This window comes from Taudactylus pleione, unplaced genomic scaffold, assembly GCF_031769625.1.
Source record: "Taudactylus pleione unplaced genomic scaffold, aTauple2 ptg000095l, whole genome shotgun sequence".
Lineage (NCBI taxonomy): Eukaryota > Metazoa > Chordata > Amphibia > Anura > Myobatrachidae > Taudactylus > Taudactylus pleione.
The window spans coordinates 2,041,709-2,069,023 of record NW_028284497.1 but is presented as its reverse complement, the minus strand read 5'-3'; the positions used below and the strand labels follow the sequence as shown (position 1 = coordinate 2,069,023).

The 27,315-nt window shown below is 46.6% G+C and overlaps 1 protein-coding gene across 1 annotated transcript in view; it reads right to left on the bottom strand.

The window, feature by feature from the left end:
• Positions 1–27,315, bottom strand: part of PLA2G4C (phospholipase A2 group IVC) — a 69,046-nt gene that overhangs the window by 21,583 nt on the left and 20,148 nt on the right. Inside the window, exons 2-8 of the mRNA XM_088469893.1 lie at positions 25,966–26,029; positions 24,246–24,286; positions 13,943–14,057; positions 8,212–8,357; positions 4,736–4,934; positions 2,970–3,078; positions 55–195 (exon numbers count right to left, since the gene is read on the bottom strand). Coding sequence (XP_088326019.1) covers positions 55–195; positions 2,970–3,078; positions 4,736–4,934; positions 8,212–8,357; positions 13,943–14,057; positions 24,246–24,286; positions 25,966–25,980 — 766 coding nt within the window. The 5' untranslated portion in view covers positions 25,981–26,029. The remainder of the gene's footprint in view (positions 1–54; positions 196–2,969; positions 3,079–4,735; positions 4,935–8,211; positions 8,358–13,942; positions 14,058–24,245; positions 24,287–25,965; positions 26,030–27,315) is intronic.

The following is a 27,315-nucleotide window of genomic DNA, read 5'->3' as shown; positions in this document are numbered from 1 at the left end:
TAGCATATTTGAACTTAGTTATTAAACAGCCCTTTATACAGTATGTCAGCTTACCTTGTAGGTAGCAGAGGTCCTTCTCAGGGTGATTCTTCAATAACTCCCCTCCTTTGAACTGGCTGCCGAGGAGCTCAGTTTCCACAAATAATTTGTATGCAGGAAATCCAGCCAGGTGTGGTGTGAATTCAAACCAGGCTCCTGTAATAAGAACATTCCGCACATTCTGACAGAACAATTTGCTGTACAACACGTTTTCTTTCAAAAATTAACCACAGTGACAGTATTTATTCATTACAAATAAATCAAATTAAACAGCCTGTTGTGGGTGTGCAGTCGCACTCGGATATACGCACACCTTTGAGTGGTTAAACTCTCTTGGCCTTTGGCCTTGGGCATCACAATGCACACCAAAGAGTGGTGTATATATATATATATATATATCCAAAACTGACCAGGCACTCACCAGTCCTCTCAGCCAAGAAATAGCTCAGGTGCCTTCCAAAGGGATGTAATTTCCCCTAATGCATATGCAGATGTATAATGAATGAAGGTGGTACTCAGAGACTTCAATATGCGTTGAAACAAGCACCCACAGCGGGGATAGCTTTAATGTGACTTCATATCGACGTTTCGGGGATCGAGTCCCCTTTCTCAAGACAACATGAACATAGGGACGCCAGTAGAGAGAAACCTTCACGTGGTCTGGCGCTTAACCATGTATTTGCAAATATATGCAACAAATATCTCTGCATTTCTATTATCATGTAGTATTCAAGTCTTTTTGCTGTGTATTTTTTTTGCAATGTGCTGGAGGGAAAATGTTTTTCTTTTAATTACCGGAATGATCAATCCAAATTCTCCTCTGGAGACGATTATTATTGCAGTAGCTTTCACAGCAGCCCGCTGCCTGGTACGGAGGGGTGAAAGTGATTTGTACCTCCTATTGAGGAAATGCTCCAGGTCCCATCCACTCTCTTTGGTAGCAGCGCTTTTTATATATATATATATATATATATATATATATATAATTATATAGATACCACTATAGACTGACTCTGGAGGAGGGGGAGGTATGGAGTTTGATGGCTTTGATACTATTGGCAATGTTATGTTGTCTTGACAAAGGTCCTAGGGTAGAGATAGATCCCCTTCCATAGATGTACGATGATGTCATCTGCCAGTGTCCAACGTCATTCCCTACCATCCAAGTGGGTATAGAGGGGGAACATATGTTCGCTCGCCACCATGCCCGCAGTGTGGCGAGCGAAGCGAGTCCGCAAGGGCCAAGTTTCTTATTTTTGTAGAAAGTGTGGACAGAAATCTCCAATTCCCCCCTCACTCACGTCACTTCCAGGTACAGCTACTAAAGGGGTTTTATGCGCTTCCAAAGGTCCTATGGGAACGAAATGTCGACTATTTGATGTTTTGTAAGTAAATGAAAATCTTTGTTGGCCTTTAGGATGAAGACAGGTGAGTGCCCTTTCTTTCTGGCTTGTATGTAATGGACTTTTGGTTTTCGTCTCTAAAGGTGCACCCTCACTGAATGATATTGGAACAGCGAGTGCAGACATACTTTGTATGTAAATATGTATATATATAATATACACAATCAACAAGTCTCCGGCACTCTTAATCAAATGAATATTTGCGTCTGTGCCCTCCTTGAGAGATGATCCCTTAGACGATTGCAGTATTGGCGGCACTCAGATGGCTTGTTATATGCAAAAGAAGTTTAAAGTTTAATCCAACATATCGGCCAGATGCCTGTCATCAGGGATCCTTGATGATGGGCATCTGCCCCAAATGTTGGATTAAAGTGCGCATAGTCAGCAACATTGAGTGTACACACTAGATGATGTTGCCGACATGTCGTCCGAGCTGGCCAGTTCACACGACATATTGTCTAGTTGCACAGGCCTTAAAACTCAATACCCTTTTCCCTGAGTCCCCAATTACCTTACGTAACCCATGAGTACAATATAAATCCATATTACCTAAACCCCAGTATCTGTCACACTACCTTTCAAATTCACTTCACACACTCACAGTCTAATAAGTCAAATTTACTAATACAGTAGTTATACATTAAATAACATTAGATTAACAATAGCCCTAACAAAAATTGTCCTTTTTTTTGTTGGAGCACTTTCGGGAATTGTTCGACCTGGATCTTTAGGTAAAGAATAATGAACACATTACCTTCTTGGAAATTTATCACTGTAACACATGCTATAAAGTCTCCCTGGTATGATCCAAATGCAGCATATACTTATAACAAATTTCTTTGTTTTATACTTGCTCTTGCCGAGTGGAGTGTTTACTTGAATAAGTCCCTTAGGTGTGACTATACTGTGGCACACACTATGAGTCTATAGATTAAAGTACACATGGGGTTGCACAGTGGAGATTCTCTCAGGTGTGACTATACTTATATTTCATCCTGTCACTAATCCCGTCTTTCTCCCACTCACCCCACGAGCCAGCTATGGATAATTCTAGCAATCACAATACTTGCACATGCCTCAAACAACTAGTAGCAATTTTCCATGAATATTCTATCACTGGTATTAACACTTCAACTGCCTGTGGCTGGCCATGACAAGCCCAGGGGGATCACATTACCATCAGGTTTTTTTTTCCCTGACAGGTGCATATACATCTGTTTTGTGGTCTGGCTAAATCACAATTATAAGAACACTCCCTCTCTGGTCTTGGCTTATATTTGCAAGCCCCTTCTCTCATCCGCTCCACCTCTATAAGTAGGAGTCGTAAGCACAAGATACAACCTAATCTGCATACTGGGATAGGTATAAGACTATTTTGTGCCATTGCGCAGTTAAACATATTTTACACAAAAAGTGTATGTACAACTTTACATTAGGTCTCAATGTTGTTCACTGTAACAAGAATGATTTTACACTTTATCGCTTCTCTCTATTGCCAAATTCAGCCACCAATTTTTTTAACCTCACCTGGATCATTTGTATTTAAATGCCCCTTTTCCACGGCAGAGTAGACTGGATAAGGATTTTCCCCACTTTCACAGGCTGCACGGTGATCTGATAGAGTTTTTTCACTAATCTGGAGAAGGTAAAATGAGAGTTTAGCAGCATGTACTAGGTAGACTGTACAGTAGTTGCTTTGAATGCTGAGTATTTTACACACATATATTCCTGAAAAATAGCAGTTTTCATAAGGATGTCAAGTTTTAAATTATGTTTGACTCCATTTCCTTCACTGACAACTGTAAGTTGGATGTGGGTCTTTGCTAGTAATAACGATGGTGAAGGTAGTCAAAAGTAATATTAAAGTGGACAGCTGCTTTAATACTAAAGATAAGATATTTTGCATATTATGGGTCTGATGCCGAGATTTATTGTAGCATTTTATATACAGATTCAGACTCAGTCGCACACAGATATACGAGCGTCACATATCACATTAATCAGCACAGTCTTCTGGTGTGTCCTAGTTACATCGCATTGCAGGGAACCTTGTACGCCAAGAGGGGCTTTTTGGCGCAACTGCAGCAACAGTGTACGAGGACCTACTGTAAATTGTAGTTACTGACACCAAATAGTCTTGTTTAATTCAGTTGCTTTCGGTGCACCAAAAGAGTGAATTTAAATAAATATGCTTCCTGAGTTATAAATGGCTAAAGTAAAAACAGTACTGGCCTGGGGAAACCAAAAGCCCTAATTAAAGGGGATGTGCTGTAAACAGAACTATGACCTTCTGGTTGGTGCTGTGTATGCTGAATTCTTTCTGCAACCCATGGTACATATAAGTCCACTCCAGTAATAAAATACTTACTTAACCCCTGCACCCACAGCCCAGGGGTGCAGGGAAGAGCCCCCGGCTTCAGCGTAAGCCTGGGATGCTCGGGAGAGGGGGGACTCCATTATTGGGGGGCTCCCCACCTCCCCTGAGATCCCCGGGTTGGGCTGACCTGCTTGGTGCTATAATGCTTTGGCCAGGGTGACCTGATGAAAGGGTCCCCTGGCTGTGGCAGTACACCCCTGCCGGATTTGAGCCCAGTGTTGGTTTTAAAAATAGGGGGACCCCTACACATTTTTCCCCCCTATTTTTAAAACCAGGACAGGCTCAGCAGCCCAGTGCTGGTTCCTAAAGTATGGGGGAACCCTATTAATTTTTTTTCCCCATATTTTTAGGAACCAGGACTGGCAGAGCAGCCCGTCGCTGGCTATGCTTTTTTCTGGGGGGTACCCTACGTAATTTAAAAACAAAATTAACACTTCAAACTATCTGTAGATGCAGAAAAATACACAACTCACACTGATCTGTATATTTTTCCTCAAAACACGTACCTCAGGAGGTGGTCTATTTAAAACTACTAATCAGGTCCGAGTTTGCCACAATTACACGCGTGATAGTAATCATGATTTTTGGTAAATTCCTGAGTTGTATACTTTTCAGTGAAAGTACTTTCGAGTTTGGCCTATGGTGAGTTTAATCGTGTTTGCAATCTCACACAAATTTTTCAGTGGAAATATAGAAAACTCTCCCAAACTCCCCGAGTTTGTTTTAGTAAATTTACAAGTTGAAAAAAATGCCTAAACTCACCCGAGATTGCAATCCCAACCAAACACAATTCTTAGTAAATGTACTCACTAGAGTAAACTTACAAAACGCACTAGTTACATATTAATAGTGTAAATGTGTCATTGTGTATTAATATGAACGATCATTGTGCCTGAGTGGTGCTCCCATTACTTACTTCATTAGTGATTTTATGGACAACCACATAAGCCCAAAAATAAGTCAGTGAGTATATTTCATTAGACGAGGTCTCTTGTAGCTTCTCCCATGCCTTGCTCCTGTCCCATGCAGAATTGGCTAGACGATCACATATCTGAGACTCCATCTCTGTCATGCATGATGACCACTTGTCATTATCATACAGGGGAGCCATACACCTGGAAGGATAAGGTAACAGACACATGGGTGTTGGCTTATGTGTATTTTTTTTTCTTGACAAATCGTCTGGAGAGATGGTATGGAGGAGGGAAAGGGCAGACATATATGGGCCAGGTACAGTAAGCACTTGTTCACATTAATGCAACTTCATTTAGTTGTGGACAATGATACTGTTAGGAGACTATGGGGTCTATTTACTAAGCAGTGTTAAGAGACAGAGTGAAAAGTGATAAGGTGCCAGCCAATCAGCTCCCAAACACAGCCTGTGACATGGCAGTTCACAGCTGATTGGCTGGTACCTTATCACTTTTCAATCTGTCTCCTAACACTGCTTAGCAAATAGACCCATTAGGCCCTAAGGCTGTTGCTAATGTATGCAATGATGATGATGACTTTCGGCAGCAATATCTAGGTTTTTCTGATTGGCTGTTCACAGATTGATCTCCAGCTAATAGAACTTCATTCATTAGTGTTGGGACCCCAATAGGTATCCCTGATTTGACTCAGACTAGGTCAGAGCCAATAGCTATGTCACCCTGACTGGTGCTACATTAACATCAGGACTGTGATTGCGCAGATATCCAAGTCCTGATGTAGTGGGAACAGAGCCTAACATAAAACTCACAATAATTAGTTTATCACTTTGCACATATACCATGCACGTCACTTTACTGCCACCAATCATGTAAAATACAAAGGGGCCACAGGTTCCCAAACACTCTATCACAACTTATGCAGTATCTAGGACAAAAAGTAGCCCTCATTTAGTTGTCGTCCCCATGCTTCTTGTAATCAATACTAGTTATAGCGTAACCTTAAAAAAGGTTACAGATTACATTGCATTAGATTACAATTTCAAAAGAAAAAAGAAAAACTTACACAGAATTACACTCATCTTACTCTGGGCTGGGGAAGTGGGGGGAAGACACAGCGGGAAATGCAGGTCTAGGCTTCAACTTTTTTTGATCAGCCAAGTCTGCGGCGCAGGGCTGACAGGCTGGGTTAGGTTGGCTGGAGGTGGCGGAACTGGTTCCATCACCAAATAGAACTGGCCCACTTTAACCCCTGCTACAGTACTTAGCATTATTTATTAGCATGTAAGTGGGTGAGAGAATGTGAAATTTAGTAGAGTAGGGTGGGTGGAATTTCTGTCCTGTTAATAAAAGTTTAGAGTTGTTTCAGGGAATAGGTAAGATAATTGGGGATTCGGGGCATAGGTGATATTGGGTTTTAGTGTTACAATTTATCAGGAATTTAGAGACTATTGGGCCTTTATATCAAGCAGTGGAAATAGTGGAGAAGCGGACCAGTGGAAAAGTTGCCCATAGCAACCATTCAGCTCCTAACTATTATTTTATAGACTGTACTTGATAAATGCTACTTCAATGCTGATTGGTTGCTATGGGTAACTTCTCCACTGGCACCACTTCTTCACGCTTTTCATTGCTTGGGAACCGTTATTAAGGGTGGTGATTGGTAAGTGTTGCAATCGTAGATTGTCAGTGACATTGTTTGGGGGATAGTGAGGTTGTTATACTGTATATCTTTTTTGTATGTTGCATACATTGAAACAAGTGAGTTTTAGTTGTTGATCTTTTGGGATTACTAGTTAGGTTGTCAGGATCTTGGTATTTATTGCATTCCTATTTTTATTAAAATCAACCCTAACCTTATAGGGTTAATTATTTTTCTAAACCATGTAATTGTGTGTTACCTTATAGGGTGGAGAAGTGTACAAGTGTATCTGCCCCATACTTTATTCCTATTTGGTGTGATGTGCTATTGCTTAATACTTGGTTTATCTATTAACATACATAACTATTAATGCCCTGGGGGTGGCATGGCTGCTGAGGCACTGCCCTGACCCATAATCTTAATGGTGCCCACCCGCCAGGGACATGTGCCGTCTGGAGAAATGGATGATATGCATCCAACACTTTTTCCTCTCTTAGCAATGCTGCCTCTATTGGAAATTTATAGAAATAAACAGTTGGTTTACTGAGGATTCGAGCCCTGCTGTTCTACAATTTGTGTATGTATATCTATACATTTCTCATATACAAAACAAGAGGATAAATAGGAGGATTTTGAAATTCATGGTTAAATGCAACTAATGTAATTAATTCATAGTCTATGTACACCCATAGCATGTATTGAACTTATATCCCCCTATTATCTGGAAAACCCTGTGAAACATTCAGGGGTCTATTTACTAAGCAGTGTTAGGAGACAGAGTGAAAAGTGATAAGTCTGTGATAAGGTGCCAGCCAATCAGCTCCCAACTGTCATTTTTCAAACACAGCCTGTGAGATGACAGTTGGGAGCTGATTGGCTGGCACCTTATCACTTTCTTATCACTTTTCACTCTGTCTCCTAACACTGCTTAGTAAATAAACCCCTGAGCCTGGTATCAAGGGGTCCTGGAATACAGGTTGGGAATCACAGTTATTCAACTATAAATAGATTGATATTTTTGCTAAGTCAAATAAGAAATTTCCTTGAAAAATCCTCATCTGAAACATGAGGTGCCTGATTCTGAGTTGGATGCAGTGACAATGGTGGACACACTGGCAATAGCAGATGCAATAGAACAGTGTTTTTCTAAACATGCATCCAGAGCCCATGCACACACAGTCACAGTTGTGATTAAGGCACACCGGAGAGGCATGGTCACAGGGAGGTAGCTAAGCGGATACTTGGAGATGGTCCGCCTTATGGGCGTCTTATGGGAGTGTCGTGGGTGTGTCGCGGGCACTGGTTGGGTACAGAGGGCCTGATTCACTACCGTATGCAAATGCGATTAAGCACGCAATTGGGCGATTGTTTCATTCTGCGCATGCATATGCATCGCAGTGCACGTGAGCGAACCGGTCACTGAGATCGGGACTGATATATATTATACAGCAATATGTGGAGAAAGGCGGCACTCAGAGTCTTTTCAATCAAAAAGTGAATCCTATGCCAGGGTGATTTATTTGGTCAACATTTCGGGGACCATATCCCCTTCCTCAGGACAACATCAATGAGTGCCGCATTTCTACATATATTGCTGTACTGTGAGGGCGCCGACTCTCTAGGAGGGCACCAGAGCAGGATACTACACATTGGATTTGGAGTGTTAGGGCTCAGCCGATGGAGATATATAGATATATAGTTATAGTGGGGTGGAGGACGGAATAACACTAATATCAAGATGGGTGGGGGGGGGGAGAACAGTGCTATCTCTCACTCATGTCTTGTTAGGACTCTATGGCTACTACAATGATATATACATACCAGGTTGATCCAGAGGTGCCACAGACGTATGTTATGACATTTAAGAGATCTTCTTTGGCTAGTTCACCAAGAGTACCCAGAAGACTAACCATTGCACGAAGTCCACCACCAGATCCCAGAACTGCAATTATGGGAGGTTCTTTATCCTGCAGCAACAAAAAAAGAATTATGCTGTAGTAGCACATGAAAGAAAAGAAAGCAAGAAATGAAAAATAATTATGTGGTAATTTTATTACTGACCATCGGGCTTGCGACGAGACCCTGCGGTATCAGAGCCAAAAGCACTCCCACTGACATCACTAGTGATGTCAGTGGGGCCGGCCCCAGACAGGAGGCGTTCCCATGGGAACGCCTTCATCTGGGCAGCCACGTCCCCAGCATGCCCACCAAAGGGGGCGTGCTGTCAATCACCATCGACAGCAGGCCCCTTTTGGTGCGAGACCCATAACAAAGGCTTGGCCGTCGTTATTCGGGTCTCGCGCATGTGCACGACAGACACTTGGGCAACATCGACCCGCTTGCGAGTGCTCAGCGCTCGCGAGCGGGTCTGAATCAGGCCCACTGTGTCTATGTAATTACTGTGTGGACACAGAAAACTCCCATTTAATCTTCAATTGAATGTCACACACCTGTTAAATTTTCAATTGAATATAATTAATGGTGTAAGATTATTTTTATGTGATGGTTTGCATTAATAACTTATAATTATGTATATGAACAATTAACACTGCCCACATGAGTGTTATGAGTGCCTGCCGTGAGCTTACAGCACCCACTTGCCAAGTGCTTTGCCTGTAACAGCCCCTTTTCCAAGAACTATTATTGTTTACTGGTACTCTGTGGTTGCATGGCTTTAAGTACAGATGTGTCCACATACATCTTACTTCCTTGAGCATTAAACAACCCTTCTAGTCGCACCCTGTCGTGGCGTGACTTGGCAGCACCAAGTGTCTTTTTGTGCAACTACGAATAGGACGCACACGCAGCTTCTGTTTACTAAAATAACACATGGCATGTTTATAATCTGTGGGTGTATCTTGTGAAATGCTACATTACAGTGTCAGCGACACTGTTGAAAAGAAAAAAAAAGTACTTTTTGTACTTACAGTATCTGCCCTGCATTTAGCACTTACAAGGGTAACTCTATTACAGTCAGGGGCTGGCTGGAAACTTTTAGCCTGGGGGGCAAATGCATGCAGGCGGCCCTGGCAGAGGAGTAGCGTGTAGCCAGGGTGCCCGAAAAATATGCGTGCTACGGCGCCACCCCCCCTCAAGTGTTCCAGGGAGGAGACGGGTCCATATGGGATTAATGTAAGGTAAAAAATAAAGATTAGGGCAGCCCCCTGTCGTAGTGCCCATATGCAGTGCCCCCGTGTGCCACAGGAGAGAACACCCTTATGCAGGCCTCCAGTAGTGCCCCCAGTAGTGATCCCCCCTATGCAGTGCCCCTTGTGCCCTAGTAGTAAGCCCTTATATAGTGCCCCTAATAGTGGTACCCCCCCATGCAGTGCCCCTTATATAGTGCCCCCAGTAGCAGTCCACCCCCCCATGCAGTGCCCCCAATAGTGGTAACCCTTATTCAATGCCCCCTTAAATAGTGGCCCCAGTTGTAGTCTCCCCCCTATGCAGTACCCCCAGTATTGCCCTTTATATAGAGCCCCTAGCAGTGGTCCCTCGATGAAGTGCCCCCAGTGGTAGTCCCCTCCCCCTATGTAGTGCCCCTAGTAGTAGTCCCCTCCCCCCTATGCAGTGCCCCTAGTAGTAGTCCCCTCCCCTTGAAGTGCCCCTAGTAGTAGTCCCCCCCTTTGTAGCGCCCTCAGTAGTAGTACCCCCCTTGTAGTGCCCCAAGTAGTAGTAGCCCCCCCTTGTAGTGCCCCCAGTAGTTGTAGTCCCCCCCTTGTAGTGCCCCCAGTAGTAGTAGTCCCCCCCTTGTAGTGCCCCCAGTAGTAGTCCCCCCCTTGTGGTGCCCCCAGTAGTAGTAGTCTCCCCCTTTGTAGTGCCCCCAGTAGTAGTAGTCCCCCCCTTTGTAGTGCCCCCATTAGTAGTAGTCCCCTCCTTGTAGTGCCTCCAGTAGTAGTAGTCCCCCCCTGTAGTGCCCCCAGTAGTAGTCCCCCCTTGTAGTGTCCCCAGTAGTAGTAGTCCCCCCTTGTAGTGTCCCCAGTAGTAGTAGTCCCCCCCTTTGTAGTGTCCCCAGTAGTAGTAGTCCCCCCCTTTGTAGTGCCCCCATTAGTAGTAGTCCCCCCCTTGTAGTGCCCCCAGTAGTAGTAGTCCCCCCCTGTACTGCCCCCAGTAGTAGTCCCACACTTGTAGTGTGCCCAGTAGTAGTAGTCCCCCCCTTGTAGTGTCCCCAGTAGTAGTAGTCCCCAGTAGTAGTAGTCCCCCACCCCCCTTGTAGTGCCCCCAGTAGTAGTAGTAGTAGTCCCCTTATAGTGCCCCCAGTAGTAGTAGTCCCCAGTAGTAGTAGTCCCCTCCCCCTTGTAGTGCCCCCAGCAGTAGTAGTAGTAGTCCCCTTATAGTGCCCCCAGTAGTAGTAGTCCCCAGTAGTAGTAGTCCCCTCCCCCTTGTATTGCCCCCAGTAGTAGTAGTCCCCCCCTTGTAGTGCCCCCAGTAGTAGTCCCCCCCTTGTAGTGCCCCCAGTAGTAGTAGTCCCCCCCTTGTAGTGCCCCCAGTAGTTGTAGTACCCCCACCCCCCTTGTAATGCCCCCAGTTGTAGTAGTCCCCCCCTTTGTAGTGCCCCCAGTAGTAGTAGCCCCCCCCTTGTAGTGTCCCCAGTAGTAGTAGTCCCCCACCCCCCTTGTAGTGCCCCCAGTAGTAGTAGCAGTAGTCCCCTTATAGTGCCCCCAGTAGTAGTAGTCCCCAGTAGTAGTAGTCCCCTCCCCCTTGTAGTGCCCCCAGTAGTAGTAGTCTCCCCCCCTTGTAGTGCCCCCAGTAGTTGTAGTCCCCCCACCCCACTTGTAGTGCCCCCAGTAGTAGTAGTCCTCCCCCGCCCCCCCCAATATAAAAAACAAAATAAAAAAAAACACTTACCTGAATCTGTCCTCCCGGGCCGGGCCACTCTGCATTATGGGAGAAACGTCATATGACGTCATGACGCCTCTCCCATTACCCACTGCGGGAGCCGGAAGATGGGTGCAGCAGCAGCTAATGAGAGTCTGACAGACTCTCATTGGCTGCTCATCTAAACAAACACACAGCTGCCGGAGCCGGCGGCTGTGTGTTTGTCAGTGTAGCACTGACCGAACTCCGTCCGGTCAGCGCTACACACGAGGTGCAGTCTGTGTCACAGTGACACAGACTGCCCGCGGCCCACGGCCCTCATAACGCTGCGGCCCGAGGGGCACATGGCGCCCTGCCCCCCGGCCCAGCCCGCCACTGACTACAGTGCTAGTGAATCAGCAGGAATCATGCCTAAAACTTACCCACAGACTAGGAGGTCTTGAATGCATGAGGGACTGTTTATACTACAGGAACAGGGTTTGTCCACAGAATCCAATGACCATCCACAGCAGAAAAGAAAACAATATGTGCACCACCCCAAGTCTGGTACCGAACTGATTAAACTTGTAAATGTACATGTGTACTTGTATGGTTACACTAGTTAGACTCTTGAAGAGAATCAAATCTTATTTATGAATTAGATATTAACTTATAACATTTATAGGCATTTATTGATCAGAATAGTGTATACTCTAGCTGTAGTATATTGATTGCTTTCTTAAGCATGTCGATTTTAGTACTGCGCATGCAGCACAGTAACACTGCACATATGCTATCATTGATTACTGACAGTGATCACAGTGAGGATTTGAGTGTTTGGTAGTCAGTGACCACTTGTAAGAGGTCATGGGGGGAGGAATACCGAGTCAAATGCAGGCGTGTCACGACCATTGCGACTGCGTCGCAATGGTAGTTGCAGAGACTCTGGTGGGTGACTTCCACAGGGTTGCTCAGAAGATCAATGGTGTGACTGATGTGTGAACAATAGTCTATATTTCTATGCAAGCGGCAGATCAGAGACGCCACTGATGGGTGTCTCTGTACAAATCCCCACAGCTGTGACATTATCATATTTTCTAATAACTGTTTTGTATGACGCAGCCACAATGGGATTAGTGTCCACCTCTGAATAAAGCCCTGTGTAAAGGGTTATTTCTGTATGTTTAAATTTTTTCTTGTGGCTGCTCTCTACCTACAGTATGAGTTTGCAAAGTTTATTTAAAAAAGACCTGGCAGACCTTTTTAGCAGAAGAACAAAGGGCAGGAGTTTATTATAAAGGAACAAAATTTGATATTCAATAGTGTCCCCAATTTCTGTGTGGCATTACTGTCTGCATATTGTTTGCAGGTATTTGTCTCTCTGCTTGGGGTGTGTCCTACTCCCTACAGGACCTTCGTGTCAAGAGTAGTTGAGTAAAGATCGGGGATTTTGTGGCACCACAATTTACTAAACCCAGTTTATAATTCCACTACATGGGTTCTAAATGTGGAACTTTGGACAATTGTTGTGTATAATAATTAGAACTTTCTAGCCTCTGATTCCAGCCTCAGCAGGAATATCACTGGGATCTCCAAACTTCTGCAGTTTATCATTTCCGCTTCTTTTTCTCACTTAGGTTCTCTATCAAATTGTGACAGCTGTCTCTCTCTCTCACTAGGAGTTCTCAGCCTGAAGCCACCAGTTTATTCTCAGCTGCTGTCCTCAAGATACAGGCCTAAACTCTGATATTGCCTGCCGTTTCAGACAACTGCCACTTTAGGATAAGGGAGCTTCTCCTCCGCCTACTGACAGTTACTGACACTCATCTCTCCTCTCTCCAACTGTCAGTTCTTTGCTCCCCAGAGGATGTGAGGGCTGCAGTCTCCTGCACCAGCACAGTTCCCAGACACAAGAAAGTGATACCTCGCGATTGCAGGATATCACACAGAATTGTACCCATAATGAGCTTTCCAATATGAAAACCATAGAACACCTGCAAATGTGCCTTCTGCTTCTATTTAAAAATCTAACAGTTTATTTGCACTAAAATCTGATGCTGGATTTTTATTCTGGCTTGAGGTTTGGTTAATGAGTGTGTTTTTTGGGAATTCAGTGTCATGTACCTGGAACCATTACAGGACCTTTCCTAGTCATTTTACTGGGGAACAAAAAATAAAACAAACAAACTAAAAAAGGAAAAAGAAACATTGGAAATTGGTATACTGCTGCCATGAAAGCATCCATCTTATTTACGAGGATCTTCAAAAACCCTGTGACATTCAAATATTGCTTTATCCAGTGCTTGCCAGATAAACACATCATGCCATACAACTGCCACTAACAGTGGCCTTTATTAAACTGGACATGGTGGAGTAATTGACTCATGCAGTTATCAGTATTTACTGTGAAAAAAAACATTATTTCTCATGTCAGTAGTAAACGCACTGTAAAACATAGATAAGTAAACCTCTTTCTCTCACAACACTGACATATTTACCCCCTAATTTTTCTGATTTTTGTCACATATTACTGGTTTTCATTACTGTGCGCTAGGCCCCCCTATATTTCCACCTGTAACTGTCTGATATCTGCATTAAATGCAAGTGCATATATCATTTATTTGTGATTACAATTTTGTTGGAGGTTGGAATGGATGTTCCCACACATAAATATTCTATTGCAGTGATTTATTTTCTGTTCTGCACAATGAAAACTGCTAACAGCAATTGAAAGATAACAACTCAAGACATTTACCTTTGTAGCATTAATACCCAGTTTCTGAAGAGCTGTTGACACTTTTTTCTGCCTTGCTTTAATAGCTAATGTCTCCCCATCTGATATGTTGAGTGCATAAGGAGCTAGGGGATTCCTTAAAAGAAAAAAAGATATAACGATGTAAACAAAATAATAACTAAAATAGATAGTCGCTACTTAGTTACATGTAATGCTACAGTGTAGATCAGTGGTTCCCAAACTGTGCACCGTGGCACCCTGGGGTGCCTCAGGACACTTGCAGGGGTGCATCAGGTTGGTGGTCCAGCACCAAATCAAATTCTATATGGTCAATGTAATTTAAATATCTGCACAAAAAGGAGCACAAACCTGTACACCACTATATAACCAAACCTAAGGATGACAGATAAGCACAATTTACTACTTCACAAAATTTTCTCTGAATTTCTAAATAACAAACTTTTGGCTTAGGTGTGCCATGAAGGCAATGCTGATGCACTAGGGTGCCGTGATTCAAAAAAGTTTGGGAGCCACTGTTCTAGATAGATAATCAGAATTGTGTTTTAAAAATTTTCTTTGCTTCCAGTCTATGTACTATATTTTTATAACTCATTGTGCAGCGTCAGAAAATATTCTCTTTAATTTAACAAGAAGAGGCTGCTGTGGTAGCTGAGCAAGAAGCAGCTCCATGAAATTACTGGCTGGTAACTGTACGAGAACTTTTACGTTTTCATCAGCCATTCTTGGGGGGGTTCTGCACAATGGTGATGGAAGCCAGGACTTCAGCTTCCAGTTCCATGTTAATGGAAAATTATTTAATAGTGTAAAACATATCAAAATAATTGTTAAAATATATTTCAAAATATGTTTTTTATTTAGTTATTTCATTAAATAAACTTTTTTTTTTATTCATAGCCCTATGCTATCATCATGGTGAAAGCGATAAGAGGATTGCGGTGTCACAGCTGCAATTATTTTTTAATGAGTTCCTATGTGGCTTTATTGTAGCCCTTAGCTTCCATGAAAGCTCCATAGACTCAACTCACAAGCACAGTTATGACAGGGATGTAACCCTCTAAGTGGACAGAGTCGGACTGGCCACTAGGGGAACAGAGGAAATCCCCGGTGGGCCCCACTGGCTCCTCTAGAAGGTGAGCTTTCTAGGGATCAGGTTCAGGGGCTGGCTGGCAACTTTTAGCCTGGGGGGCAAATGCATGCAGGCGGCCCTGGCAGAGGAGTAGCGTGTAGCCAGGGTTCCCGAAAGAACGTGCGTGCTACGGCGCCCCCCCCTCAAGTGTTCTAGGGAGGAGGTGGGTCCATATGGGATTAATGTAAGGTAAAAATAAAGATTAGGGGCAGCCCCTTGTCGTAGTGCCCATATGCAGTGCCACCCTGTGCCACAGGAGGACACCATTATGCAGGCCTCGAGTAGTGTCCCCAGTAGTGATCCCCCGTATGCAGTGCCCCTTGTGCCCCCAGTAGTAAGCCCCTTATATAGTGCCCCCAGTAGTGGTAACCCTTATGCAGTGCCCCTTAAATAGTGGCCCCAGTTGTAGTCTTCCCCCTATGCAGTACCCCCACTATTGCCCTTTATATAGAGCCCCCAGCAGTGGTCCCTTGATGCAGTGCCCCCAGTGGTAGTCCCCTCCCCCCTACGTAGTGCCCCTAGTAGTAGTCCCCTCCCCTCTATGCAATGCCCCTAGTAGTAGTCCCCTCCCCTTGTAGTGCACCTAGTAGTAGTCCCCCCCTTGTAGTGCCCCCTGTAGTAGTCCCCCCCTTGTAGTGCCCCTAGTAGTAGTATTCCCCCCTGTAGTGCTCCCAGTAGTGCCCCCCTTGTAGTGCTCCCAGGAGTCCCCCCCTTGTAGTGCCCCCAGTAGTATTCCCCCCCTGTAGTGCTCCCAGTAGTCCCCCCCTTGTAGTGCTCCCAGGAGTCCCCCCCTTGTAGTGCCCCCAGTAGTATTCCCCCCCTGTAGTGCTCCCAGTAGTCCCACCCCTTGTAGTGCTCCCAGGAGTCCCCCCCTTGTAGTGCCCCCAGTAGTATTCCCCCCCTGTAGTGATCCCAGTAGTCCCCCCTTGTAGTGCTCCCAGTAGTCCCCCCCTTGTAGTGCTCCCAGTAGACCCCCCCTTGTAGTGCTCCCAGTAGTCCCAGTCCCACCCCCCCCCCCACAGCAGAGACATAATAAAAAAAATAAAAAAAATATGAGATATGGTAAGAACTGTTATCTCTATTTCTACGAAGTCCATAGGGTTCCACAGGATACCTTGGGGGTATAGGAGTGACGTCAGTCGCAGGGCACCAAAGAGTTAAGCTTTCAGCCTCCCAGGATGCACTAGGTCCCCCTCCTATACCCCGCCCCCGGGCCAAGGCACCTCAGTTAGTTACCAAGCCATAGGCCGGAGGAGGAGAAGGAAGAGAGAGAACAAAGATCTGGACACATACAAGAATCACATTCTCACCAGAGGGAGACGGAAAACCGGTGACCAGAGCAAAGCCCATCTGCAGCACAGGTGCGACAGGGCGGGAGTCCTGTGGAACCCTATGGACTTCGTAGAAATAGAGATAACAAGGGTAAGTTCTTACCATATCTCATATTTTCTACTTCAGGGTCCATAGGGTATCCACAGGATACCTTGGGGATGTCCCAAAGCAGTATCCTTTAAGGGTGGGGACGCTCCTGTGCAGAAAGGAGAATCCGCCGCCCGAAGGAAGCATCCTGAGAGGCGAAGGTGTCAAACCTGTAATACCTCACGAAGGTATGGACAGAAGACCACGTAGCAGCCTTGCAGATCTGAACTGCCGAGGCACCACGTCGAGCTGCCCACGAAGGACCCACAGACCTAGTGGAATGAGCCTTCAGAGAAGGAGGGACCGGTAGGCCTTCATGAAGATAAGCTTCAGAAATAGCCATACGGATCCAGGCTGCCAAAGTTTGCTTTGAAGCAGGCCAACCCTTTTTACAGAAGCCATAGAGGACAACAAAGCGTCAGACTTCCTAAACGAAGAAGTGCGGTCAACATAAGTCCTTAAGGCCCGCACAACATCCAAAGAGGCCTCACCCACGGAAAGACCCGGTGAGTTAAAGGCCGGAACAACTATTTCCTCGTTAACATGAAACTGGGAAACAACTTTGGGAAGAAACTCGGGCCGAGTGCGGAGCACTGCCCTGTTCCCATGAAAAACCAAGAAAGGGGGTCTACAAGAAAGAGCCCCTAACTCAGAAACACGTCTGGCCGAAGCAACGGCCAGAAGGAAAACAGTCTTAGCTGTTAGCCATTTAATATCCACTGAGCCCAGTGGTTCAAACGGCGGTCCTTGGAGAGCCCTCAGGACCACAGCCAAATCCCAAGGCGCCACAGGTGGAACAAAGGGCGGCTGAATACGGAGAACACCTTGCATAAAGGTGCGCACATCCGGGATTGTAGCAATCCTACGGTGAAACCAGACAGATAGGACCGAAACCTGTACCTTCAAAGAAGCAAGGCGAAGCCCATGATCTAGTCCCGCTTGCAGGAAGGCGAGAATCCGAGACAGACGAAACTCCCGCGGTGCATAACCTCTCGGTCGACACCACTGGAAGAACGTATGCCACACGCGATGGTATATCCTCGCGGAAGACGGTTTCCGAGCTCGTAACATGGTACGCACCACAGAGCTGGAAAACCCCCGGGACCTCAGCATGGCCGTCTCAACAGCCACGCCGCCAAAGACAGCCGAGTCAGGTCCGGGTGAAGACAAGGACCCTGAGACAGAAGGTCCGGTCATAGCGGCAACCGCAGAGGACTGTCCACGGACAGACCCTGAAGGTCTGAGAACCAGTGCCGTCTGGGCCACGCGGGAGCTATAAACAGGAGCGTCCCTCCTTCCTGTTTGAATTTCCGGATTACCCGTGGAAGAAGGGAGACCGGAGGGAACAGGTATGCGAACCTGAACGTCCACCAGACGGACAGAGCATCCACCAGAGACGCCCCTTCGTCTCTTGTGCGAGACCCGTACACCGGCAACTTGTTGTTGTGCCGGGATGCCATGAGGTCGATTTCTGGAAGACCCCACCTGTCCACCAGTAGTTGAAAAACGTCCGGGTGCAGGGACCATTCCCCTGGATGAATGTCCTGGCGACTTAGAAAGTCCGCCTCCCAATTTAGCACTCCCGGGATGAAGACCGCTGATATGGCCGGAAGATTGCGCTCCGCCCAAACCAGGATCTGAGAGACCTCTACGAGAGCCGCCCGACTGCGAGTTCCTCCTTGCCTGTTTATGTAGGCCACGGTGGTAGCATTGTCCGACTGGACCTGCACCGGGTGACCCTGGAGAAACCGCTGTGCCTGCAGGAGAGCATTGAAGACCGCACGGAGTTCCAAGATATTTATTGGAAGCTCCGCTTCTGTCGGCGTCCACCTGCCCTGGAACAAGTGTGGACCCAAAACTGCTCCCCAGCCCCGAAGACTGGCGTCCGTTGTCAACAAGACCCAATTTGGAACCCAGAACGGACGTCCCTTGTTGAGGTGGGTCGTCTTTAACCACCACGCAAGGGACAGGCGAACCTCCGGGGTGAGCACAATCGTCTGGAACTTCAGAGACTGAGGCAGCCCGTTCCACTTGGACAGGATCAGGTGCTGCAGAGGTCTGGAGTGAAACTGGGCGTATTCCACCATGTCGAACACTGACACCATGGAGCCCAGTAACCTCATCGCCGAGTGTAAGGACACCCGGCGGCTGTGCAGACAACTGCGCACCCTTGACTGTAAAGCAGAGATCTTGTCCTCCGTCACGAAGATCCTTTGCTGTCCCGAGTCCAATAAGGCTCCAAGATGCAGAATCCTCCGAGACGGGATTAGAGTGGACTTCTGCCAGTTGATTAGCCAGCCGTGCCGTTGCAGCAGTGCAATGGTCAGGTCCAAGTGGTGTAACAGGAGCTCTGGAGATCCTGCCACCAATAACAGGTCGTCCAAGTACGGCAACATGCGGACTCCTTGCAGCCGCAGAGAAGCCGCCATGACCGCCATCACCTTGGTGAAAACACGTGGTGCTGTCGCCAGGCCAAAAGGTAACGCCCGAAACTGGAAGTGGTCACTGCGGATTGCAAACCGAAGGAACTCTTGATGGTGCAAAAGAATAGGGACATGCAGGTAAGCGTCCTGTATGTCCAATGACACCATGTAGTCCCCAGGTTCCAGCGCCAGAATGATGGACTGTAGGGTCTCCATCCGAAACTTCGGGACCCGCAAAGACTTGTTGAGTGCTTTGAGGTTGAGAATCGGACGATATGACCCATTGGGTTTCTGTACCAAAAATAGATTTGAATAGAAACCCTGGCCCCTCTGGGAGAATGGAACAGGCACTATAACTCCAGCCTGGAGCATAGTGTGCAATACCTTCCGCAGCTCCGTAGCCTTGTTCCGGTCTGATGGTAGACCCGTGGTGAAGAATCGAGCCGGGGGTCTGTGCCGGAAGGAGAGGGCGTACCCGTGGGAGACCACCTCCAGAACCCAAGTGTCTGTCGTAGTGAACGACCAACACCGGGAGAACTGCAGCAGGCGGCCTCCCACCCTGGGATCCCCCAAGGGGAGACCCGGACCGTCAGGCCGCAGGCTTGTCATCTGGCTTGGGGGCCGGACGTCTGGTACTCCATGCCTGTTTCCGGGGCTTGACCGATTTCTTAGGGCCAGCCTGTCGAGGAAATGACTGTGGTTTGGGCCTGCCCTGGGCCCTAGATGACCAAAAGGACAATGGTCCAGAACCAGAAGGAGCAGCGGCTGACGGGAGACAAGCAGATTTGGCTGCCGCCAGCGTGGCCACAATCTTATCCAGATCCGGACCGAAGAGAACTTCTCCGGTAAACGGCAACGCTTCCAGACCTTTCTTGGAATCTGCGTCCGCCTTCCAGGATCGCAGCCACAAGGTGCGACGAGCAGCTACCGCTGCTGAAGAAGTTCTAGACACCAGAGTACTAATGTCTAGAGCCGCCTCGTTGATGTAGGTGGCCGAATCACGGAGATTGCCAATCAACTCCGCCTGTTCGGCCGGACAGTCGGATTCAAAAGAAGCCTCTAATGAATCCGCCCAGCGCTCCATCGCTCTGGCAACCCAGCAAATGGCCATAGCCGGCCGTGCTGCCCCCCCTGCAAGGGAATAAGCGGACTTCAGGCAGATTTCTACCTTGCGGTCCGTAGCATCCTTAAGGGAGGACATGGATGGCATCGGCAATGTGGCACTACGGACAAGACGGGTCACGTGAGAATCCACCTGTGGAGGGGATTCCCACTTAGCAAAATAATTATCCGCGAACGGATAAGCCACCGCCAGGCGTCTCTGCGGCTGGTATCTTTTGCCAGGTTGTTTCTACGCCTCCTCTAAATGGTCCACCAACTGACCCGAAAGAGGAAAGACTGTGGCATCGCCCTTCACATCTTTGAAAAAGGCATACTTAGATTTAGCCGCTGGGGGAACTTCGTCCTCAATCACCAAGGCTGTGCGGACCGCCCGAATATGTCCAGGAATATATACTTTGGACTTAGCATCAGCGTCCTTAGTATGGAGAGGTTCCTGATCGTAAGGATCCAGAATCTCCCCATCATCAGACGTCCCTTCGTCATCCTCATAAGGAGCGGACAGAGACGCCACCGGCCTTTTATGAGGCCGCATCACAGACTCCCCTTGCAACACATCCGACAAGTGCTGTACAGAACTCGTCAGGGAGTTAACCCACGCTGGCTCCTGAGAACCCGGGAGCGGGGAAATAGGGAGACTGTGGGGTACCACCAATTGTCGTGGGAACCCCTGCATGGGTGACGACACCACAGACTGCTGGGACAAACCCATCGGAGTAAACGCGGGCTGCGGAGCTAACTGGCCCACTAAAGCTGTTAACGCCTGAGCGAAACAAGCCCAGGGCGGCTCCTGTACCGGTGCTGTAACCGTAATAGGCCGCGCCATGGACAAACACTGCCGGCAAAGGCCCTCCGCGCTACCCTCCCCCTCCGCTAACGGTACTTTGCACGTGGTACACTGTAGCCGGAGGGGAAAATCACTTTCAGACATGATGGCACCACGTATGTGACCTCTCTCACCAATTAAGTATTAAATAGGCGAGAGACCACCCTGCAGCACCGCACCGCAAGGGCTTTAGCAGAAAGAACAGGGACAGTAATAAAGCTGACAGTTTAGAGAAGAAAAGTTACAGGCAGCGCTAGCACAGTCACATACAATGCAGAGAAATAACAATTCCTGCACTAACAGCGCTGATCACTCAACTACACAGACACAGGGCCTGGTAGGACACAGCGCTGCATACACAGACCTGAGCCACAGCGGAGGAGAGGTATGCGGGGGGACCCAGACCACGATGCTTCCTTCCAGACTTCCAGCAGCGTTCACCATGCGTTGCAGAGAAGATGGCCGCCGAGGAGCAGAGAGGAGGCTGGCCTGGGGGAGGAGCGCTGCCACAGGACCAGTCGGCAGCATGCAGAGAGGGCTGTGTGCAGCGGGGGAGGCGCCGGCTGTGAGACAGGGAAGGCGCGCTCCCCTGGCATGCATTTAACCCCTGGGACGCCGCAGCGCTACCGCTCTGCTGCGGTCCGCTGTCCCAGGGGGTAGTGGAAGCGCAGGTTGGTCGCCTGGCTCCACGCTGCAGCCAGTCCCCAGGGAGCCCCCTGCCTGGGAACTTAGGACCATGTGATCAGCGGGGACCCACCGCGGGACCCCGCTGCTTACCTCTGTCCCCCTTGAATCCGGCCATGGTCCGGAGCATCTGGGGTCACCGCTAGCTGTGACCCCAGACGCCCACCAGCATCCCCGGATCAGTACCGGCGTTCTGGTACCGGCGGGGTGTAGGGAAGACAGCATGGACGTCAGGACTGACTGTCCATGCTGTTCATCCAGATGTGCAGCCACAGCTGCATGAAGAAAAAGCTTCAGGGGCTCTTCTAGCCCCCACTCCAACAGGTGCACCCGACTCCGGCCGGGCACCAAACTAAACTGAGGTGCCTTGGCCCGGGGGCGGGGTATAGGAGGGGGACCTAGTGCATCCTGGGAGGCTGAAAGCTTAACTCTTTGGTGCCCTGCGACTGACGTCACACCTATACCCCCAAGGTATCCTGTGGATACCCTATGGACCCTGAAGTAGAAAAACACTTACCTGACACCCGCTTCTGCTCCTGGTCCCGCCGCCGAGATCAGCTCCTCCGTCCGCCGCTTTGCATTATGGGAGTGGCGCGTCATGGGAGTGACGCGTCACTCCCATTACCCACTGCGGGAGCCGGAAGATGTCCGGCTCTGGCAGTGGGAGCAGCAGCCGATGAGAGTCTGTCTGACTCATCAGCTGCTAAAGCAAACACACAGCTGCCGGCTCTGGCGGCTGTGTGTTTGTGCTGTGTAGCGCTGACCGAACTCCGTCCGGTCAGCGCTACACACGCGGTGCAGTCTGTGTCACAGTGACACAGTCTGCACCGCGGCCCGCATGACGCTGCGGCCCGGGGGCACATGGCACCCTGCCCCCAGGCCCAGCCCGCCACTGGTCAGGTTCCAGACTGAACACTAGAAATATACGTTGTTACTCTATTAGGGGTTCAGTTACCTGGTGGAGCAGTGTCACTAAGTATAAAATCTATACGAGTGCTCCTATATGGTTTGAACAGCTTCCTATACAAACTGCAAACATCGAAAAGCAGTAGAGCTTGAGCATGTTAGACTTAATTCTCAGGACTATGGTATATTTACTACAGTATATTTCTGCTATCAATCTGGTACATTATCATGCATGCACTATCAGTATTTACTATATAAACAGGCTATTGGCACCAAAGTTTTTCTTATAACTATTAAAGTAATTGACATAATTTAGTGAAATGTGACACAGACATACCTTGGTCTATGAGTAACATGAGGAAGTCATAGCAAGTATTGAAACTGTTCGCCATTAGCATCCAGGCCAGCTTGAATGCATCGCTCCATGTTATGGAAGATTTACCCAACATATTGGGAGTTACAGTCTCAATTTCCTGCTGATTGTTTTCTCTTTCAGGGCTCCATTTATCAACGAAGGAAAACACCAGTAAAAAATTTACTGGTATTTACCAATACTTACCCCTCCGGCGAGGTCCAGCAAACTCCTCCTCATCTGCGAGGTCCTCCGCTGCGCTGCTGGCAGCGATGGAGGTCTTGTTTTATGTTCATGACACGGGACTTGGCAGTGCCTGGAAGGCTTCACTGAAGTAGGAAAGGCAGCGCTGGCTCCCCATTGCCATCAATGGGGACCGCATCACTGTCGCCACCTAAAGTTGTCGAGAATAATGATGGGACAAACATCGGTAATCTCAGATTACCACTACTGGTTAAAGCCAGAAAGGATGACATAGCCCCTTTGGCGAACGCTAAAGATGTTATGCTTCATGGCTTATTGTGGTAGGACTTCTGCGGGAAGGCCAGTAGTCTGTTTTTCACTTTCTGCACTGTTGCTTATGGCATTTTCAGACAGCCTCCTCCATGGACATCCAGAGGTGGGGCTGCAGCGCAGTCCAAAATTCAAATAGGGGCACCACACCAATTGGCATCCTCACTGGTAGTTGGTGTGGCTCCCCTATTTGAATTTTGGACGGCGCTGCTGACTAGGGTGGTGAACATCTGGCCTTCACTACGCGCATGCGTGAACAGCTGGCCTGGATGCTTTAAAAGTTCTAAGGAAAACTATGGGGCCATTAGCAAGTGAAACACCTTGTATTTATAATGGAACCCATGCCATGCACTATAGTAGCTAATATGTTCTCTATGTCCTCTCTACTGATTAGCCAAGCTTCTGAAGTGGCTGTCCACACACCCTCCAGTGGCTGGCCACACCCCTTAAGCATGGTATAGGCCATTGCATTCCCCCAGTAGGTCCTTCATGCCCCAGTCCGACACTGTTCGTGGATATACTTGGATAGCTCAGGCCTACGATTTATATTACAGTGATGTTTAGCAGTTTACCTAGAGCTGGTCTTGTTTTGTTTGAATATTGACTGTTTTGTAGTGCATAAATATCACTTTGCCCTTATGGTGTATGTTACATAATGTTTTTTTACTAGCCCTCAGTTATCTCCTGGTTTATTGTTAGCACCAGTCATTCACTGTTACTATCATGCTGGAAGGAATATCCGTACTTGTAACATTTGTCAAATAGATACACATAAAAAAAAAAGAAATACTTCTATTAGAAGAAAAATCATAGCCAAGAGAATGCTTGTTAAAGTCCAGCAAAAATAAACTAAAACATTACACCCACCCACCTCCCCCCCCAAAAAAAATCATAACCTTAGTGTTTCTTTTTGCATGTCAGCAGGCCATACTTACTCTGAAGGATCACATGTCTTATACACAATGTTGATTTTTTTCTGTTGGAAAATAAATGACAGTATTTACAAGTACAAGGTAAGTAGCACATACTATAATTATGAGAGAACAGCAAAGTTTTCCAAACATAAGCTCCTCGATCTGCATTTGAACTAGAATTTCCCATTTTTCTCTGGCATCATTTGAATTTAAGTGGTAAATTTACTAAGCGCAAGACTGATATTAAAAACGGCAATGATATTGTTAGCAATGAATTTACATCATTGTCTGCCCAGACATGTAAAATTACAGATATAGGGTCTGAATTAGGGTTTGTCTGTGACATAAGGGCTAATTTTGGATGCAAAAATGCAATTTGATTTGCTGTGTAGATGCAATAACAACAAAGTGTGATTTTGAGTTAAGCATAACTTGCACTTGTGGTCCCCAACGCCTTTGGATGCAGACCTGGGGCACGCAAACACAAGTTGTTTACAGTCAGAGCATCTACACATAAATCAGGTGGTGTACAGATGGGGTATAGTCGATATCTCAGCTATCGCGATGCCGGCGCTGATATTATCTGAGCCGAAATCCCAACGCATATCACAATAAGAACACCGGCATCCTGACGGCTGGGTTCCTAAAGGTAAGTAACGGGGTGAGGGGAGGGTTAGGTTTAGTGGCTAGGGTTAGGCACTAGGGGGAGGGTTAGGATTAGGCACTAAGGAGGGTGGTTTAAGGTGCGGGGAGGGGGAGGATAGGTTCAGGTACTAGGGGGAAGTTGGGGTTAGGCACCAAAGAGGGAGGGTTAGGGTAGGGAGAGGGTTACCATACTGAACAACAAGTGTCGGTATGCTAGCCCTGTTGGGATGCCTGTGTCGGGATTATGACAGCTGGGATTTTGACTTCCGGCACCCAATACCCAACCCGTACAGACTGCTGCTCCGAAAGATGTTGTCTAAAACATGATGATCATCAGCACGTATATTATTAACTATTGTAAATAATAAAACTAAAAGTGCCTCATCAAACCAAAAACCTGTACCAGTGCTTATAGCGCTGAGCTAGCAGCAAGCATTCCCTGAAAGATACAGTATATTGCTAGGATGGCTTTGTTTTGTTAAGCCTCTATCAGCCAATAGGTGGTTAATAGTTGCTGGAACTTAGCTTGAGAGAATGGAAATGGAATTTGCAATGGTTCTTTGAACATCACGGCTTCATTAATGGATGATAGCAGTGCACGCTTAATGGTTCTGAGATGTCAGCTTATAATTAGTTAAATGTATTTTTATGCTGCACTATTAAATGTAATAATGTATGAGTCCATTTAGAACTTTGCTAAGATGCTTTCAATAGATTTATTGCCTTATACTGTACTTAGCAAGACACTGAGAAGACAGGATGCCCAGTTGCAATGATGAAACATCATATGATTGGAAGACAAGAATAAGTTAAAAAAATATATGCATATAATACCTGTACAATTATAGCACATTTTCTATACATTAAGGAACAATCAAGCAGATAGAGGGAGTTATTTATGTAATAGGTTAATAATGGTGCAATGTGTGTTATCAGCTATATCAACTAATTTGATTAAAGATGTCTTTTCAAGCACAGAAATGATAATAAAAGCTAACAACTGTTGCATTTGTTGATCACTGTACAATATAATTATTTAAGAACCAATGTGTAATGCTCTGTATTCTTAATTTACTTTAAATAAAAAGACACTCACCTCTCTGGTCTCCATCGGAAATACTGATCTGCTACTGTTTCGCTGAGGTATAGATTTAACTTAACTGTAATGACAAAAAATAACCAAAATGTTAAAAGGGAATGAAATCCAGTAACAGTACTGCTCATCACAATAGAGCAGCTGTACATAAAGGTCTTGGAACAGGTAGTTGAGAACTTTACAAGCTTTGGATGAATAATTGTGTTCAGGTTTTAAAAGCTAATGCTTATACTGTACTTGTTTTTATTATAAAGAAGATCAGTAATCCTTGTCTCCACCCAAGTTTTATAAGCTTTATTTTTCCAAGTCACTTTTTAGACATATAAAGTTAGTCGGGCTGTACTATGAACTGTAATAAAACGAATCTATTTTGAAAAACTGAAAGATGCTATTTCATAAAAGGGATTACACACCTGCACATAAAATTACATTTCATGTTGATCATATGGGATTGCTAAACACTGCTATTAAGGTTTTTAATCCAGCAGTTAGTAGAGGAACCATTGTACTACATCTGTGATTTTTAACTGACACTGTCCACGAGCATTATCAGCATGGACATACAATGGCCCAGTCCGAACACACACTGGCCTAAATGGGCAAGGCAGCGAAGAAAACATGTGTGTGTCTGGGGCCCTGGCCCCAGACACACACTGCCCAGGTCAGACACAGAAAAGACACATCCTCCGCAGGAGCAAACACCACTCACTCAGAGGGAGATGTACTAAGCTCTGAAAAGAGATAAAGTGCAGAGTGATACACTGCCAGCCACTCAGCTTCTAGCTGTCATCTTACAGGCTGTGTTTGAAAAATGACAGTTGGGAGCTGATTGGCTGATAGCTTTATTTTATCACTCTTTATTTTATCACTTTCCAGAGCTTAGTACATCTGGCCCTCAGTGTGAACGAGTGGTGTGACTGTGTGAAGAAGCTACTGCAGGAGCCCGCTAAAGAATTTTGAGTCTAATTGAGGAAAGCGGACCAGGTGAGTGTGGCACTGAACTTGGGGCACTTTGTGACATAAAGTGAGCTAAGGGGCAGTACAAAGTGGCATAATGTGAAGGGCTTGTAAAAAAATTAATTCAGAGTATAGACACCAGAAGAGCCCCAAAACACTAGAAATATACTGGCTGCCAAAGCTCCACAAAAATATTTAAAAACCCACCTGGAAGACCTATCATATCAGATATTGGCTCCTTAATCGCAAAAAATCTCCAAATACATTGAGGTATTATTATGGTTCCGCAGCACCTCACAAAGTAAATAAACAAATGAGCAAACAGAAACACAGCAACTTACAGTACAAACCAATGCAGGACAAGAATATAGTTTATATTAGGGGTGTGCACCG